Raw genomic sequence first — 15,714 nt, forward strand, 5'->3', positions numbered from 1 at the left:
AGGTGTGAGACCCTGGGTTTGATTCCTAGCACACATGGTCCCCTATGCACCAAGCCAAGGGTGGCCCCAACACAACCAGGTATGACCCCAAAACTCAATAAATAAAAATGAAAAGCAAGACCAGAGAGACAGTTCAAGAGGCTGTTTAGCATGCAGGAAGCTTGGATCAGATTCCTAGTACGAACTACATGGTCCCCTGGGCACCACTGGGGGTGACCTCCACACACCACACCAGGAGTATTCCCTAAGCACAAATATAACATAGGAAAAACTTGGGGCTGGGGTCAGGGAGACAGCATAGTAGGTAAGGTGCCTTCCCTCTACGCCCAACCCGGATTCAATCCCTGGCACCTCATCTGGTCCCTTATGCACCACCAAGATTGATCTCTCGGAGTGCAGAAGTCAGAAATAAGCCCTGAGCAATACTGGGTTTTCTTGGTGGGATTCAGATCATTTTTGTTATTAATTTTTCCATAACAAAAATGTATAACAATAATTAAAAACTCATACAAGCATTTTTTTATAATGTTTAGAAACTCCACATATTCATCTTCAAATGACATGGGGACTACCCAGACACTCTACTTCTAAAAGAAAAATACAGGTACTCAGACAGGCACGTGGCTCAGTGGTACAGCTTATGCCTTGCATGTATGAGGCATGGGGTTTTACTGGGGGTGGGGGGGAGCAAGAGGGAGAAAGAGGGAAGAGGGAGAAAGAGGGAAGGGTGAGAATGGGAAGGGAGAGAGAGAGAGAAGAGAGCAGTACTAACTGGCAGTGCCTTTACATAGTTGGCTCCATTGCTTCGAGTTAGGACTACCGTTCTTCCTAATGCAGCTGAGCAAAAACTCCACTCGTTTATGAGTATTAGAATCAAAACAAAAGAACTTCTGAAAGCTGACAGGATTCACTGAAAGCATAAAATGATGGATAAGTAGCTCAGCCTTGAAAATTCTGCTGCAGGAAGGGCTGTTGACTCATTATTACTCACTGGTAACCCGGACTATCATTCTGCTTCCACTGAAGCAATAACCTGCTGAGTTAAAATCAAAATGGTCCCCATGAGTGACAGAGCTTAACTATGCAAAGCAGCCCTGACAAAGGCAGGCTTGGCCTTACAGAACTGGCTGGGCTGGAGACACGTTTCTTTTCTATTTCCTCAAATGGCTGATGTGCACGGGCAACTCAGACATGACAGCATAATGAGGGAGGACAGCTTCTGCGTTAGAAAGGAACAGGAGGCAATGAAGACTGGGGGATATGTGTGGAGGACAGTGCTGCATGCTGCGTGCTGGAACAACTGACCGACTCAGGCAGGCAGGAAGACAAATTCCTCATACTAAAATGGAAGTATTTTTATCACCAAGCTCTTTATTTTGCGAACTTCTTTTGTGCAGTAAACAGAGTCAGACATATCCATATTAGGATCAACCCCTGAAACTCTTCAGCTCCAGTGGATTCGTAAGATCCAGATTCACTAACGGATTTCTGAGGAAATTCATGTCAACAATTGGCTTGTGATGCCAATCCAGACCTAACAGGAACCAGAAGGACCACAGAGATAGTACAGGGAGTAGGGTTCCTGCCTCTCGTGCGGCCAGCCCAAGCTCAATTTCCAGTACCCCGTACGGTGCCCAAGCCTTCCTCCTAAGGAGTGATCTCTGAGTGCAGAGCCAAGAATAAGTCCGAACACTGCTGCATGTGTTATCATTTTGGCCTTTATATTTTAATTATTTTTAAAAGTTTTCTAGCAATTCCTGGATTTAAAAAAATTACCTCATCTTGTAAAGTTATTATTTACAATTCTGAGATTCAGTAAAGTTGGGCAGCATCTGCCAAAATATTAATTTAGTTACAAATATTTTAGAGATGCTTAGATTAGGGGAGAAAGACGTGTATGTGTCAAATATTCTAACAAGGATTATCTCAGTGTCTTTTTAAAGAGAAAAACAGTTCATATATTTAATTACGAAAATTTCTAGGGTTCAGAGTGGTAGTACAGCAGGAAAGGAGCTTGCCTTGTATGCAGCTGACCCAAGTTTAATCCCTGGCATCCAATAAGGTCCCCTGAGCCCACCAGGAATGATTTCTGAGTGTGGAGCCAGGAGTAAACCCCTGAGCACCACTGGGTATGGACCTCCCCTAACACACACAAAAATTCGAATGTTTAATTTATCTTACTAAGAGTACCAAGATCTATGACAGTAACTAAGAAGAGAAGGGCTAAGAAGAAAGCAAAGACTTCACGGTGCAAATCAGCTTAGCTGTATTTTGAAGTCATTATTTCAAGTCTAGCAAATGCACTGGGCAGCCAGGGATGCTCCTGGAACATGCCGAGCGAGCCCTGGAATCTGGTCTGTAGGCACTGTAGGGCGTTCAACAGCATATTAGACAGTACTCTGTAATGTTCTTTCCTCTCGACACGGTTCGGAGTATTGCATGAAGCTTTAAGTTGTTCTGTGTTTTGGGAAGAACGCAAGGAGGGGGACTACGATCAATGCTCAAGGGAATTGGGAGCCGCTCCCAGTGGTTCTCAGCCAACCAGTCAGCAGTTTAATGCTATGGGCCCAAGTCTGTGGTGCTGCTCAGGCCTTGCAGTTCTGGAGAAGCAATACTTGGGGAACTAGTGGTGCTGGGGATTGAACCATGGTCCCCTGCACACAAGGCCAGTGCCTTACCACTGTACATCTCTCAGCTCCAGGATTCTATTTTGTTAAAAAACAAAACATGGGGGCTGGAGAGATAGCATAGAGGGTAGGGCGTTTGCCTTGCACGCGGCCGACCCGGGTTCAATTCCATATGGTCCCCTGAACAATGCCAGGAGTAACTTCTGAGTGCAGAGCCAGGAGTAACCCCTATGCATCGCCGGGTGTGAGCCAAAAAAGCAAAAACAAACAACAACAACAAAAAACCCATGGATTTAGTGGATAGTGGGTCACACCTAGCAAATACCAAGTGAAAGTCCAGGATACGAGCCTGACAGTCCTGTGCTTGGGTGAGGGTGAAGGGGGTACTGTGAGTACTTGGGCATCATGAGAGCCACACAGTGATGATGCCAGGGGAAAGCAAGTGATGCTGGAACGACAGAGCTCAGACATGCCAGGCATGTGCATCTCTGCTTTGAATCATATATCCCTAGGCCCAAGTCATCATTACCTTTCACAAAAATGATTTTCTACTTAAAAAATTAAGGGGGTCAGAAATTGAATGGTTTGCCCAGTTTTATGGTAAACTGACAGTTGTACTAGAAATATAATATAATCGAGGATTATATTTCACTGTGCCAGGCAAGCTCCAGACTTGCATAACCAAAACAGGGAATTAAGAAAAAGTGCAAACTGAAACTGAAAGGCAAGACTTTTCTTCAATTAGAAGGAAATCAAGCTAGTTAAACACAACGCAGAGCAGATACAAGAAAAGAACCTCTTCCCAAGTATCTTAACTAAAAGCAAAATCCTGCCTGTGGCTAGTGAGTTCTCCCTTAACACTGACGAGAGGCTGATTTTAACTGTAGACGGTAACAGGAAGACCTTGAATCCAGAAAGATGCTGATAATTAGCAAAAACATAACACCCTTCCCAAGTACCTGCCTAGAAAAGTGGGTAAGCTGCTGAGTATGTTCTCAGTAAACTATTTAAAAAACATGTGGAAAACTTTGGCCAAATGATGCTTCATTAGCATACCACAAAAATAAGTATTAGCTATCTTCAGGTTTTCGAAGCCAAGATTAATCGGGAACTATTGGTACTTCTATTTCATGGGCTAATCAGCTGATTGCTGGCAGTATGGGAAGCCTATCTGCAACCAGAACTTCCCAATGGGAGTAAGCTGTCTCTTAAGGTGCAAATCCCGTCCTTCTTTGTCCTCCTAGAAGAGATCCTGAATCACACAACTACCTGCTTAAAAAAAAAAAATATTAAAAATCTGAAACACTAGTTTTTGTTTAGGGAATCATACGCATCAGGACTCAGAACTTAGTCCTGGCTTTGAGCACAGGGATTACTCCTGGTGGCACTGCGGACCATAAGGGGTGCTGAAAATCAAACCCAAATTGGTCACGCACGAGGCAAAATTCTACTTCGGCTCCATTCTTTTCCTTTTAATTTCTGAATCTGAAATAAATGGAAGCAGACTCGCTGCAGTGCCTTCCTGGCCCTTGGCAGCATACTCCTGAGCACACACGCAACTTTAAGTCGTTCCTTTCCAAACGTATTTTTGGGGGGCAAGAGAGAGAGAGTCTGGGATAAAGGCGCTTGCCGTGCACAGGGCTGCCCACAGCTGATCTCCAGGGCCATAAGCACAGAGTACCACCAGGTGTAGCCCAAGCCTCCTGGTCTCTCCCTCCCAAATCAAAATGCATTTTCCTTCTCTTCATAACTTTGAGGTTATTATCCTTTTTCTATTGCTAGTGGAGCTGCTGAGGCACACTACATGCTCAGTCTAACTCTGGTTTGGGCCACACTGAACAGTGCTCAGGGCTTCTGGCTCTGTGCTATGAGGTCACTCCTGATGGTGCTGGGGGCTGACCCAGCTGTGTTAAGGTAAGCATCTTAATTTCTGTGCTATCTCTCACCCCACTCATGCCTAACTTTATATATCTGTAATGCCAAATCGTTTCCAAAAGTGGTAGTGCTTTATTTACATTCATTCCAAGCAGTAATTGAAAACGCCACAGCATCCCTACCAAAGTGCTTGATAGGAAGACACTCAGAAGGGAAAAAAAAAAAAAAAAGGACTGGTCTGGTGATTTTCTTTAGTTGTTAATCATCTAATTTTTTTTTTTTTTTGGCTTTTTGGCTTTTTGGGTCATAACCAGCGACGCTCAGGAGTTACTTCTGGCTCTGCACTTAGGAATTATTCCAAATGGTGCTTGGGGGACCATATGAGACACCAGGGATTGAACCCAGGTCAGCCACATACAAGGCAACACCCTACCCCCTGCACTATCGCTCTGCCTCCCCATCGCCTCGATTTTTCTTTTTCTTTTTTTTTTCATTTTGGGAACCACACCTGGATGTGCTCAGGGTTTATTCCTAGCTCAGCTATGAGGACTATATGAGGTGCCACGGATCAAACCTGAGTTGGCCATGTGCAAGGCAAGTGCCCTAGCTTCTGTACTATCACTTTGGCCCCCTAGATTTCTTTAGAAAGTAAAATACACAGGATATCTACTTACCAAGCAAAGGTACTTTATTCTGCAGCAACTCACAGTAGCTTGTAGTGAGGATTCCAATGGGATTACTGGGTACAAACCGTCCTTCTTTGACTAACCGTTCACATGTCCGCATTAAAGTCCCTGAGAACTGAGATGGATCAACTCCATAGTCTCTCCATCCTCCTACGCCATCTGCAACCCCTAAAAAGCAAACAAACAAAAATGTAAAGAATAGGCTTTTTTTTTCCTTTTTGGATCACACCCGGCGATACTCAGGGGTTACTCCTGGCTCTGCACTCAGGAATTAGTCCTGGCAGTGCTTGGGAGACCACATGGGATGCTGCGGATCAAACCCGGGTCCACGTCATGCAAGGCAAACGTCCTACCCGCTGTGCCATCGCTCCGACCCCCCAGTAATGGGAAGTGTTACCAACTCCAGGATTCTTCTATCTCCTCCTGAAAGTTCATTTTACTAACAATACATCTATTTACTCTGAAATTCAAATTCAAAATGAAAAGTGTTCAAACAAATTGTATTACATACTAATTCTCCTAAGTCTTTACTTAGAATTTGTACCTTCATAAATTGCTGCCCATGTCACTATTAGCTAACACAGGGTAGCATTACCTACCAACTGGGAGTTCAAATTTAGTAGAATTACGATCTCTGTATGTATTTTAATTGTTTTTTGTTTGAGGACTATACTCAGGCTGTGTGCTCAGGGGTCGTTACAGGCCTTCCACAAAGCATATGCTTAGCATATCAAGCTGTCTCCCAAGTCCCATATAGGATAGCGTGGCTACTGGCTTACTTTTCAAGCCTGTATTCTCCCTTGATCTCGCTTGTCTACATCTCTGCCTCTTCACTCTGGAGAGTCCCATATCATCTCTTGAACACATACTTCCTCTCTTTCCCTTCAAATCTAAATAAGTTTCAATAAAAAACTAACTTGCTTCACACACACAAAAAGAGAATTTTGTTATTAATCTCTATTATAAGGGAAAAATAACTACTAATGTGGGAAGGCAGAGGCTAGAGCGGTAGTAGAGTAGGCAGGGCACTTGCTTTGCATGCAGCTGACCCGGGTTCGATCCTCTGCACCCCATATGGTCCCTGCCAAGATCACTAGAAGTGATTCCTGAGCAGAGAGCCTGCATAATCCTTGACCATAGCCGGGTTAAGCGGTACAAAGGTTAAGACGCATGCGTCACCAGCAGTCGCCCCAGTTTTATCCCCAGCATCAGAGTCCCCTAAGCACTGCCCAGTGTACCTGGCAGTCCCAGAGCACCACAGGTGTGACTCTAGAGGTCTCCAAGCAATGTTGCCATGGTCCGGGACCCCTGGCACGCAGGGTGCTCACAGGACATCTTCAGGCCCTCACACCAACCCACTAGCCCAGCTGACAGAGAACTGCTGGGAAGTGCCTCTGGGCCTTGGGAGACACCCCACCCAAAATAGCACTGTAGCATTGTTCTCCCACTGTTCATCTATTTGCTCAAGCGGGCACCAGTAATGTCTCCATTGTGAGACTTGTTACTTTTTTTGACATATTGAATACGCCACGGGGAGCTTGCCAGGCTCTCTGAGAGGGACGGAGGAATCGAACCTGGGTAGGCCGCATGCAAGGCAAAAGCCCTACCCGCTGTGCTATTGCTCCAGTTCCACCCAAAGTGAAAAATTAAATATTAAATACCTGGTGGTGGGTGTGGGTGTGTATGTGTGGGATGTGTGTGTGTGTGTCGTAACCGTGAAAGACATTAAATGACTTTTTAATAGATTATATTAAAATATATATTTTATATAAAATACATGCTAATGCACTGTAATGCACTGTCCTCCCGTTGTTCATCGATTTGCTCGAGCGGGCCCAGTAATGCCTCCATTTTGAGACTTGTCATTACTGTGCTCGACATATTGAATACATCACAGGGAGCCTGCCAGGCTTTGCCGTGCGGGCGAGATACTCTCGGTAGCTTGCCGGGCTCTCCGAGAGGAGTGGAGGAATTGAACCCGGCTCGGCCAGGCTGGCTGTGTGCAAGGCAAACGCCCTACCTCTGTGCTATCACTCCAGCCCATATGTTCATATATATTTTAATATATTACTAACATCTGGAGAATATTTGAATTTTATTTTCATACTGAGTCTAAAATTATTAGGAGTTGTGTAAATTTTTTAAGACTGAGTGGGAAACATCATTTCCATACATTTATGGCCTGTGGGTTGGGGGTGGGATGAAACCCACAACTGTGCTCTACCACTGAATAACATTTTTGACCCTTTGGATACAAGGGATGGAACCCAGGGTCTCACCCACTTGAGCCACATCTCCAGCCTCAGTTAATAGCTTTTATACATTCAAAACTGCTACACATTTTCATTCTCTAGCCACGCCCCCTCCCCTTTGTTGTGGGGGTGACTGGGTCACATACACATCTGGCTGTGGTGCTCTATCTTGCAGCATGCCTGAGGTCACACATCAGGTGGCAGTATCAGCACCCTCAGCCACAGTGATCGCAGAGGTATGCACTGCTTTAGCGTGGTTCTTGCACTTGAGCTTGTGCTGTCCTTCCTGGCTGTGGTGCACATACAGCTTGTGGTGGTGCTGGAAACTGCCAGCAGTGCCAGGGCTCACAGGCAGCAGAGCTGCCAGGACTGCACTCGTGGCAGAGCCCGGAATTTAAACTCATGACCATGCTTGCAAGGGAGACATTCCAAGTCACCAGAATCCTCAGTGCTGCATGCAAAGCGTGTGCTCAGCCTATTGAGCTACCTCAACGGCCCTTCTGTCTGTCTGTCCTCAGCCACATCTGACTGTATTCAGATTCCTTCTGGTCTCCACTCACGGGGTCCTGTGCGGTGCAGGGGATCTAAACCAGGGTCAGTCACATGCAAGAAAAGTACTGGAAAGCCTTAAATTATCTTTTCTTTTTCCCTCATGGTGCCATGGTTTGAGCCCAGGTCTCCTGCCTAACAGGTAGGTACGTGTCTTGCCACTGTGCCACATCCAAGGCCTGGAGCACATGCTCTACAGATATGCTCCTGCCCCCCCCCCCCCCAATGAATTTGCCATGAATCCAGGAGAATGCTTGTGCATCCCCGAAAAACTGACTAAAGGTGAAATATATTCTATTCTTCCGATGCTGGCACTTCTCAAACAGAAATGGGAAAACCATGAGAAGGATGACAAATTAATCACTATGTGGGTAGCAACCTTCTCCACCTTTCGTGACCAACAATAAGCAAAATTTCACATTAGGTAAGTCCAAACTAATTGATTAGATATGGCATCTGCCATTTGTTTCAAAACAAGAAGGAAGTGGTACCTGACAGAAGAATAGATGAAATAAGGTTAGCCATGAATGGATAATTAATTAGGAATTAAGTAATAAACTCATCTCTCTACTATGGGGGAGAGAAAGACATAATCTGGAGGTTCTAAACAACAGCACTTTTTTGTTATTTCAACAGGAGATTTAGGAAGTTCTTAAAAGAGAATCTAAGATAGTTCACTAAGAATAAGACTTCTTGGGGCTGGAGAGATAGCACAGCGGGTAGGGCGTTTGCCTTGCACACGGCCGACCCAGGTTCGATTCCCAGCATCCCATATGTTCCCCTGAGCACCGCCAGGAGTAACTCCTGAGTGCAGAGCCAGGAGTAACCCCTGTGCATTGCCAGGTGTGACCCAAAAAGCAAAAAAAAAAAAAAAAAGACTTCTTCACAATTTAAAATGCGTTAAAATGTACCATAATGTATTAAAATGCAGAATGGAAATGAAAATTCTTGCAACTGCACCTGATGATTATTCATTCTTTCCAAACCACTGCATGCTCAAGGGAAGAATTTCTTAGCCAGGTTTTGTTTTATGGGGGGTGGAATTGTTTTTGAGGGGCCAGACCCAGCGATCCTCAGGGTTTACGCCTGGCTCAGACATCACCACTGCTAGGTTCAGGGGACCAGATGGGGTGTCAGGGACCAAATCTGGGTCTGTTGCACGCAAAGCAAGAGTTCTAACTGCTACACTACTGCTCAGCTCCCCTTAGGCTAGTTTTGATCTAAGATTCACAATTTAACTTCAAACAAAAACTTGTTTCACCTCTAAATGCCCCTCAAGAAAACCATTAAAATCTGAGATAGCACTGGGAAGTTGAACCTGGCACTAGCTAAATCATCTGTCAGCAAGTTATAGAGGCTGACCTGACACAGCCCCTTCAGCATTAATCAGGTTTCTCCCAGAATAGAGTTCAACCTTTCAGGCACCTGTTTGCTCTTCTATGGGAAAAGATCCCAAGCAAAACTCCAATGGTCAAAGTTCTTTTAGAGGAAAAGATTCGAGAAGCATGTAAAGTGTTTAATTATAGGGGAAATATATAATTTACTTATAAACAACAAGGGTTGTATTAGGAGTAAGAACCATGTTGAAGTCAAAAGACCCTAGACCACATGTACATTTGAAATCCAATTCATATTAGAAAGAAATTAATACTTGCTCTCTTGCAAAAGCAAATACTTCCATTCACACAGAAAGAACACCTTCCAAACCATGGAATTAATCCAGATATAAAGGGGAATTTTATTCAGAATATATTTCAAGAAAACTATTAAGGAGAGACTGCTTCAGATCCCAAAAACGACAAACAAAAATTCTGTACCCGAGAGCAAATGGAGGCCACAGTGAACGCTTGAAACAGAGGGACAGTGGGGCCAGAGAGATAGCACAGCGGACAGGGCACTAGCCTTGCATGTAGCCGACCAGGTTCGATTCTTGGCATACCATACAGTTCCCCAAGTAGTGCCAGGAGTGATCCCTGGGTGCAGAGCCAGGACCCCTGAAGACTGCCAGGTGTGCCCCCCACCCAGAAGAGAAAAGAAAGCTCTAAGGGACACACATCCTGTCTCTGAGCAGCTCAGGTTCCAGGGGCAGCTAGACTCCTACGCACACAGGAACTAGACAAGCGGCTCCCATAATTACTGCTGCAGGACAGTCAAGCGTGAGTAGTTTATGCTTAATGGGCACTGCAAGAAGGATCATGTCTTTGCTCAGAAAGTGACAGTCCTATTCGGTCCTGGAGAAAGATCCCCACAGGCAAGGAAGAGTAATGAAAGGGGGAAAGAATGGCAGACAAATGGAAGGGAAGAAGTTGATTAAGTTGACTATGCAGGGAAGGTGCAGAAGTTGTGAGAGGACCCAAAACTGCAATCCAAGAACTGGAATTTTTGGTTTTTTGTTTTTGATCCACACCTTGCGATGCTCAGGGGTTACTCCTAGCAGGCTCAAGGGACCACATGGGATGCTGGGGATAAAACCGGGGTCAGCTGCACAGAAGGCAATCCACCATACCTGCTGTACTATCTCTCTGGCCCCAGAATTTCAAATCTTATGCAATAGATTTACAATATCCAATACAAAAGCCACAATGGCTACTGAGTTTGGAATGTGGCTAGTCTGGACTGAGACTGCTGCTAAACACACAGTACACAATGAATTCAAAAAATTCCATATTAAAAAAAGCCCACAGGGGCCAGAGAGGTAGTACAGGGTAAGGTAGTACTAGGCCTGGGTTCAATCTGTGGGACCCCTGATGGTCCACCAAGCCCTGCCAGGAGATAGCCCTGAGGACAGAGCCAGGAGCAAACCCTGAAAGGTCTTATGTGCAAAGATAAAGAGTTTGCACTGAAAATAGCAGCTCTTTCCTTTAAATCACTGTAATCACCATCAATGTGGCCCCCACCCAAAAAAAGTTAAAGTTTTATTAAAAAGGTCTGAATATTTTGCAGATGTAGACTGAATGTTTAAATATTTTAGATAAGTATTAGTTGAAAGTAACTACACCTGTTTTAAATTTACCCTCTTACAGGACCTAGTAGAAAACAGAAAACTACATAGCCCAAGAAATGATTCCGTTGGTTATAAAGCTTGCTCAGCAAGTACAAGGTCATGAGCTCTAACACTGGAGCTGCCTGCAAGCTCTGAAGCAATCCTGACAGCTCTGCTATTAGAAATCCCTGGAGAGAAAAGTTTCAAAGATGCTTCAGTCACTTACAGAAAGCGCCCAGGAAAGGATGAGGCTGTGAGCTTAATCCATAATGCTCTGTGCGCACCAAGGTAATCCTGATTGTCCCAAGGTCTGAGATCACCAGTGAGAAGAAAAGGATAATGTATGTAATTCACCTAGTTTGACCAGACAACACTGCTACAATCAAAAGGTATCAAGGTTTCTGCTCATAGTTGATAAAAACCCAGAGTCAGAGAGACAGCTAAATGAACCAGGGCAAGCCTTCATTCAGGAGGCCCAGATTTGATTCCCAGTGCCACACGGCCCTCCTGAGCAATGCAGGAGTTGACTCCTGATGACACAAAAATCAAAACACACAAAGTGATGTAATCAATCTTTAAAGAAAATCCCCAGAGCAGAGAGATGAGTAGGGAGAAGGAAAAGATTAGAGGTCCGGTATCAGCTACAAAGACTTTAGGTCAGAGGTGAGGAAAATTGACTTCATCAATGGCAGTACAAACAAATGAATACAATGAATGAATACAGAGATACCTGGACCCAATGCCACCGTTTCCTATCAGGTTTCTGCAGTTTGGAGTAAGGCTGGCTCTGATCAGAGGTCCATCAGGTGGCAGGGGAGTGGGATTCCCATTGGAAGACATTGAATTCTGCCTTGAGCAGGCTGAGTTTCACGTGCTAGCAAGGTGTTTTAGTGGAAATGGTCTATTTAAAATCTATGTTTTTGCAGCTGGAGCAATAGCACAACGTGTAGGGAGTTTGCCTTGCACGCGGCCAACCTGGCCAACCCAAGTTCGATTTTTCCGCCCCTCTCGGAGAGCCCGGTAAGCTATCGAGAGTATCTTACCTGAACAGCAAAGTCTAGCAAGCTACCCATAACATACTTGACATGCCAAACACAGTTACAGCAAGTCTCACAATGGAGACATTACCGGGCCCTCTCAAGCAAATGGATGAACAGGAGGATAGTGCTAGTGCATAGTGCTAGTTTTTGCAGCTGAAAAGGCAATTTGATCATTCACAAAAATCAGTAATCAGTTCACACAGTAGGGTGGATGAGATACTCAGGACTACAGAGCATTAAGTTCAAGGAGAGGGGGTGGCTGTATCTTTAGGGCAGAATTCCTGACTAACTCATCTGTAACTTGCATCTATATTTAGGGGTGCGTGGGGGGGGAGTAGCTACATCTGGCGGTGCTCGGGGGTCACTCCTGGGAATGTCTGTGAGGGGTGAGGGAGGCAGCGTATGTGGCAGTGGGGACTAAGTGCTACAAAGCAAGCAGCCCTGTACCCTCTTTGGCCCTTCATTTTACCCTAAGCATCAAATTACAGCTACAGATATGATCACCAATTTAATTTTAAGTAACAAGTAATCATCCAGTTTGTCAGAATGCTTTTCTTCAGAGGCTATGAGAGGTGATGCTGATAGAGCTGTAGCTGTTAACTAGAAAGGTCTTATGTGCAAAGATAAAGAGTTTGCACTGAAAATAGCAGCTCTTTCCTTTAAATCACTGTAATCATCTTATGTCTCCATTAGTAGCATTCTGTCAGCACACATCTAGCTTAAGTGTTTCCTTTGACCCAAAATCCAATTAAAACCTTTATTAGATTAAGATAATGGTTATATATCTGAAATAGCTAACAAAAGGCTCAGGAGACTATAAGAGTACAAAAAAAATCCTTTAGTTCTATTTTCTTCTCCCCAGATAGGCCTTTTTATAATAGTAGTCTGAGTATCTTTTATAACATGGATTTATAACAAACATTATGTAAATGTCAGGTATACAGCCTTATAAATCATATTCTGTATATACTACATTATACTCACCACCTGACACCCTCCTTTTTTTTTCTGCTTTTGTGGGTCACACCTGGCAATGCACAGGGGTTACTCCTGGCTCTGCACTCAGGAATTACCCCTGGCAGGGCTCAGGGGACCCTATGGGATGCTGCTGGGAATTGAACTCAGGTGAGCTGCGTGCAAGGCAAACACCCTACCCACTGTGCTACTGCTCCAGTCCCCCTCCCCATATTTTGTTTCTCTTAGTTTTATGTGTGTGTCTCTCTCACTGACCCCCCACCTCCATTTTTCTAAATAAACCCTATTATACTGAACCAAAAAATATAAGAAATTTTATTTTGCAGTTCCAGGAATCAAAGCTAGATCTTATAACTTATAAGGCATGAGTTTTACTGTTGAAATAAATGCACTTCCCATTAAAAAAAAATATTGATTTTTTTTTTTGTGAGGGAGGGGGTTGCTGGGGCCACACTTGGCAGTCTTGGAGGTTCCTCCTAGCTTTGTATTCAGTGGTGGGAGTTAGCTGCATGCAGTCAAGTGCCTTAATCCCTGTATCTCTGTGGTCTCCTCAACAGCTCATCTGCTAGGAAGGCTGGCTACTGAACCATGAGCTGAAACTAGAGGAGAAACTGAGTAAGAATCTGGCTGAATCGTAAGAGCTGAATAATAAAAGTATCCTAAATCCCAGAAACTCAGGGAGAGCATATCTGGTTTGACAGTTTCTGTAGCAAAAAGGAACTTTTAGGCAGTGTTACAGTGGATTTCCATTCAGATACTTATGACTCCTTTTCAAATACTATAGTGTTCTCAAAGCCAATCTTATTTGTCTAGAAGTATCACAACATAGCACCTAGAGAAAATTAAGATCATGATATAAACTCAATTTCTATCAACTGGAATAGCTCGCATCTGTATCAACATTTCTGAAACCTCAACTATTTGAGCATTTAAGGACACTCCCCTGTGATTCAGGACTGTGAAATGTATCTGCAAATAATTATCCCAAAGGTGACAAAAAGCAGGACAACAATAACAAAAAACACCACATCTAAAAGTTGAATTATTCAGCAAAGTACAACTTGCTTTGACTAACAGTCCTTTTAGTTCTCTAGAGGTGAAACTGATGGATTATGATATTCTTCCTGCTCTAACAAACAAGTGATATATTCCCTTTGCAAGAAGTTTCCCCAAAGCAACCACTCTGCATTAATCACAATGAACCCAGCATCTTGACTCTCCAGAGACCAAGCCTGCGTCAAGATCTCTAAGCAGAACAGCTAACTCGATAATCTGAGGCAATGAAGATGAAAGGATGAAAAGGAGAAAAGAATACACTCTCTGACAAGGCGTATGAAAATAAAATCTCAAAGATTTTAATTCTGCTAAAACTCAAAGCAGAAATAAATGTTCATCTTTTATAATTTCAAACACAATAGCTATTTTCTAGCTTAGTAAACATTAACTTAATTCATTAATTAATCCATTTAAAATGTACACACATACAAAACTGTTCATACATACTATTCAGAAGAGTTCATTAACTAATTAGGGATGGTTATTTCTAGACTATTATGGGCAATTGCTTTGTCTTAAAAATACAACAAAAAAATGGCCAAACAAGAGTGCAGTAAGGATCTTGGAGTGAGCCATGAGCACTGTCAGTGAGAGAAAATTGGAAAACATGAAAGCAAAGAAATTAAAGTCAACCTTTTAAAAGTGAAAATACTGGGGTCCAGAAGATGACACAGTGAGTGGCAAGAAGCACTTCCCTTGCCAGTATGCAGTGTTCATTCAACTGGTCCTTGGTGTGCCCAACTTGTGCTGGGCATAGGTAGTCCTGGAGTCACCCTGGTGCACAGGCAGGTGTATGTGAGCACCACATATCTGCTATGCGGCCCAGGCCTTGGCAAGAACCACAGTGAAACTATGCAAGCATGTGTGTGCGTGGTACAGTCCCCAGAATCACAGCCAGAATGTGTGTATGCACAACTAAATGAGTCCAACACCCAGCATGCCTTAAGGTCGAGTGTGCAAGCAGCACAACCAAGCTTTTGCACAACCCCTAGTCATCACAACAGAAACAAGAGAATGGAAAAAATAAAATGTTCTTTCTCCAACTTTAGCTCATCTGTTTAAATACCAAAGACAATGTGGAACTGGTGTGTCTGGGAATCAACTGTGACTTGGAGATCTTGTTTATCTTACTGACTTGGAAATTAAACACTTTTCAAGCTGGAACAACAGTACAGAGGGCAGGGCACACTGATCTGGGTTCAATCCCTGGCATCCATAGACCCCCAAGCCCACCAGGAGTGATCCCTGAGCTCACAGCCAGGAGTAAGCCCTGGACACCACCAGTTGTGCCCCAAAACAAAAATCACTTTCCTTTCTGCCACACAAATTGCAGTGTTGAATGTGAACCCACTGACAAGGCACTTCATTCCTGGGCTTTAAAGTATCTTTATCAAATGCCAAATGCTGTTGCCAATTCCTTCTAGACAGGAGGAAGCAAGAGCCTCAAGATTGGGGGAGAGTAAGAAGGGGTATACTGTCACAGTTACAAGAAGCAGAGGAAGGCCCTTGTGTTACATGGCTTCTGCTAGCCTCTAAGTATTAGAAGCCAAAGGGACAGTACAGGATATCCAACAGATTGCACGCAGGTGACCCTGGTCGGATCCCAGACCTGACTGCCCCTGAGCACCATCAGGGGTCAATTCTAAACAGTGAGCCAGGAATAATCCCTGA

General features: G+C 44.0%; 1 protein-coding gene across 1 annotated transcript in view; it reads right to left on the reverse strand.

Moving 5' to 3' along the window:
* The window catches only part of PPTC7 (protein phosphatase targeting COQ7), a 51,637-nt gene that overhangs the window by 13,109 nt on the left and 22,814 nt on the right, over positions 1 to 15,714 (reverse strand). Inside the window, exon 2 of the mRNA XM_056107152.1 lies at positions 5,177 to 5,356. Coding sequence (XP_055963127.1) covers positions 5,177 to 5,356 — 180 coding nt within the window. The remainder of the gene's footprint in view (positions 1 to 5,176; positions 5,357 to 15,714) is intronic.

Source organism: Sorex fumeus, unplaced genomic scaffold, assembly GCF_029834395.1.
Source record: "Sorex fumeus unplaced genomic scaffold, SorFum_2.1 ptg000155l, whole genome shotgun sequence".
Lineage (NCBI taxonomy): Eukaryota > Metazoa > Chordata > Mammalia > Eulipotyphla > Soricidae > Sorex > Sorex fumeus.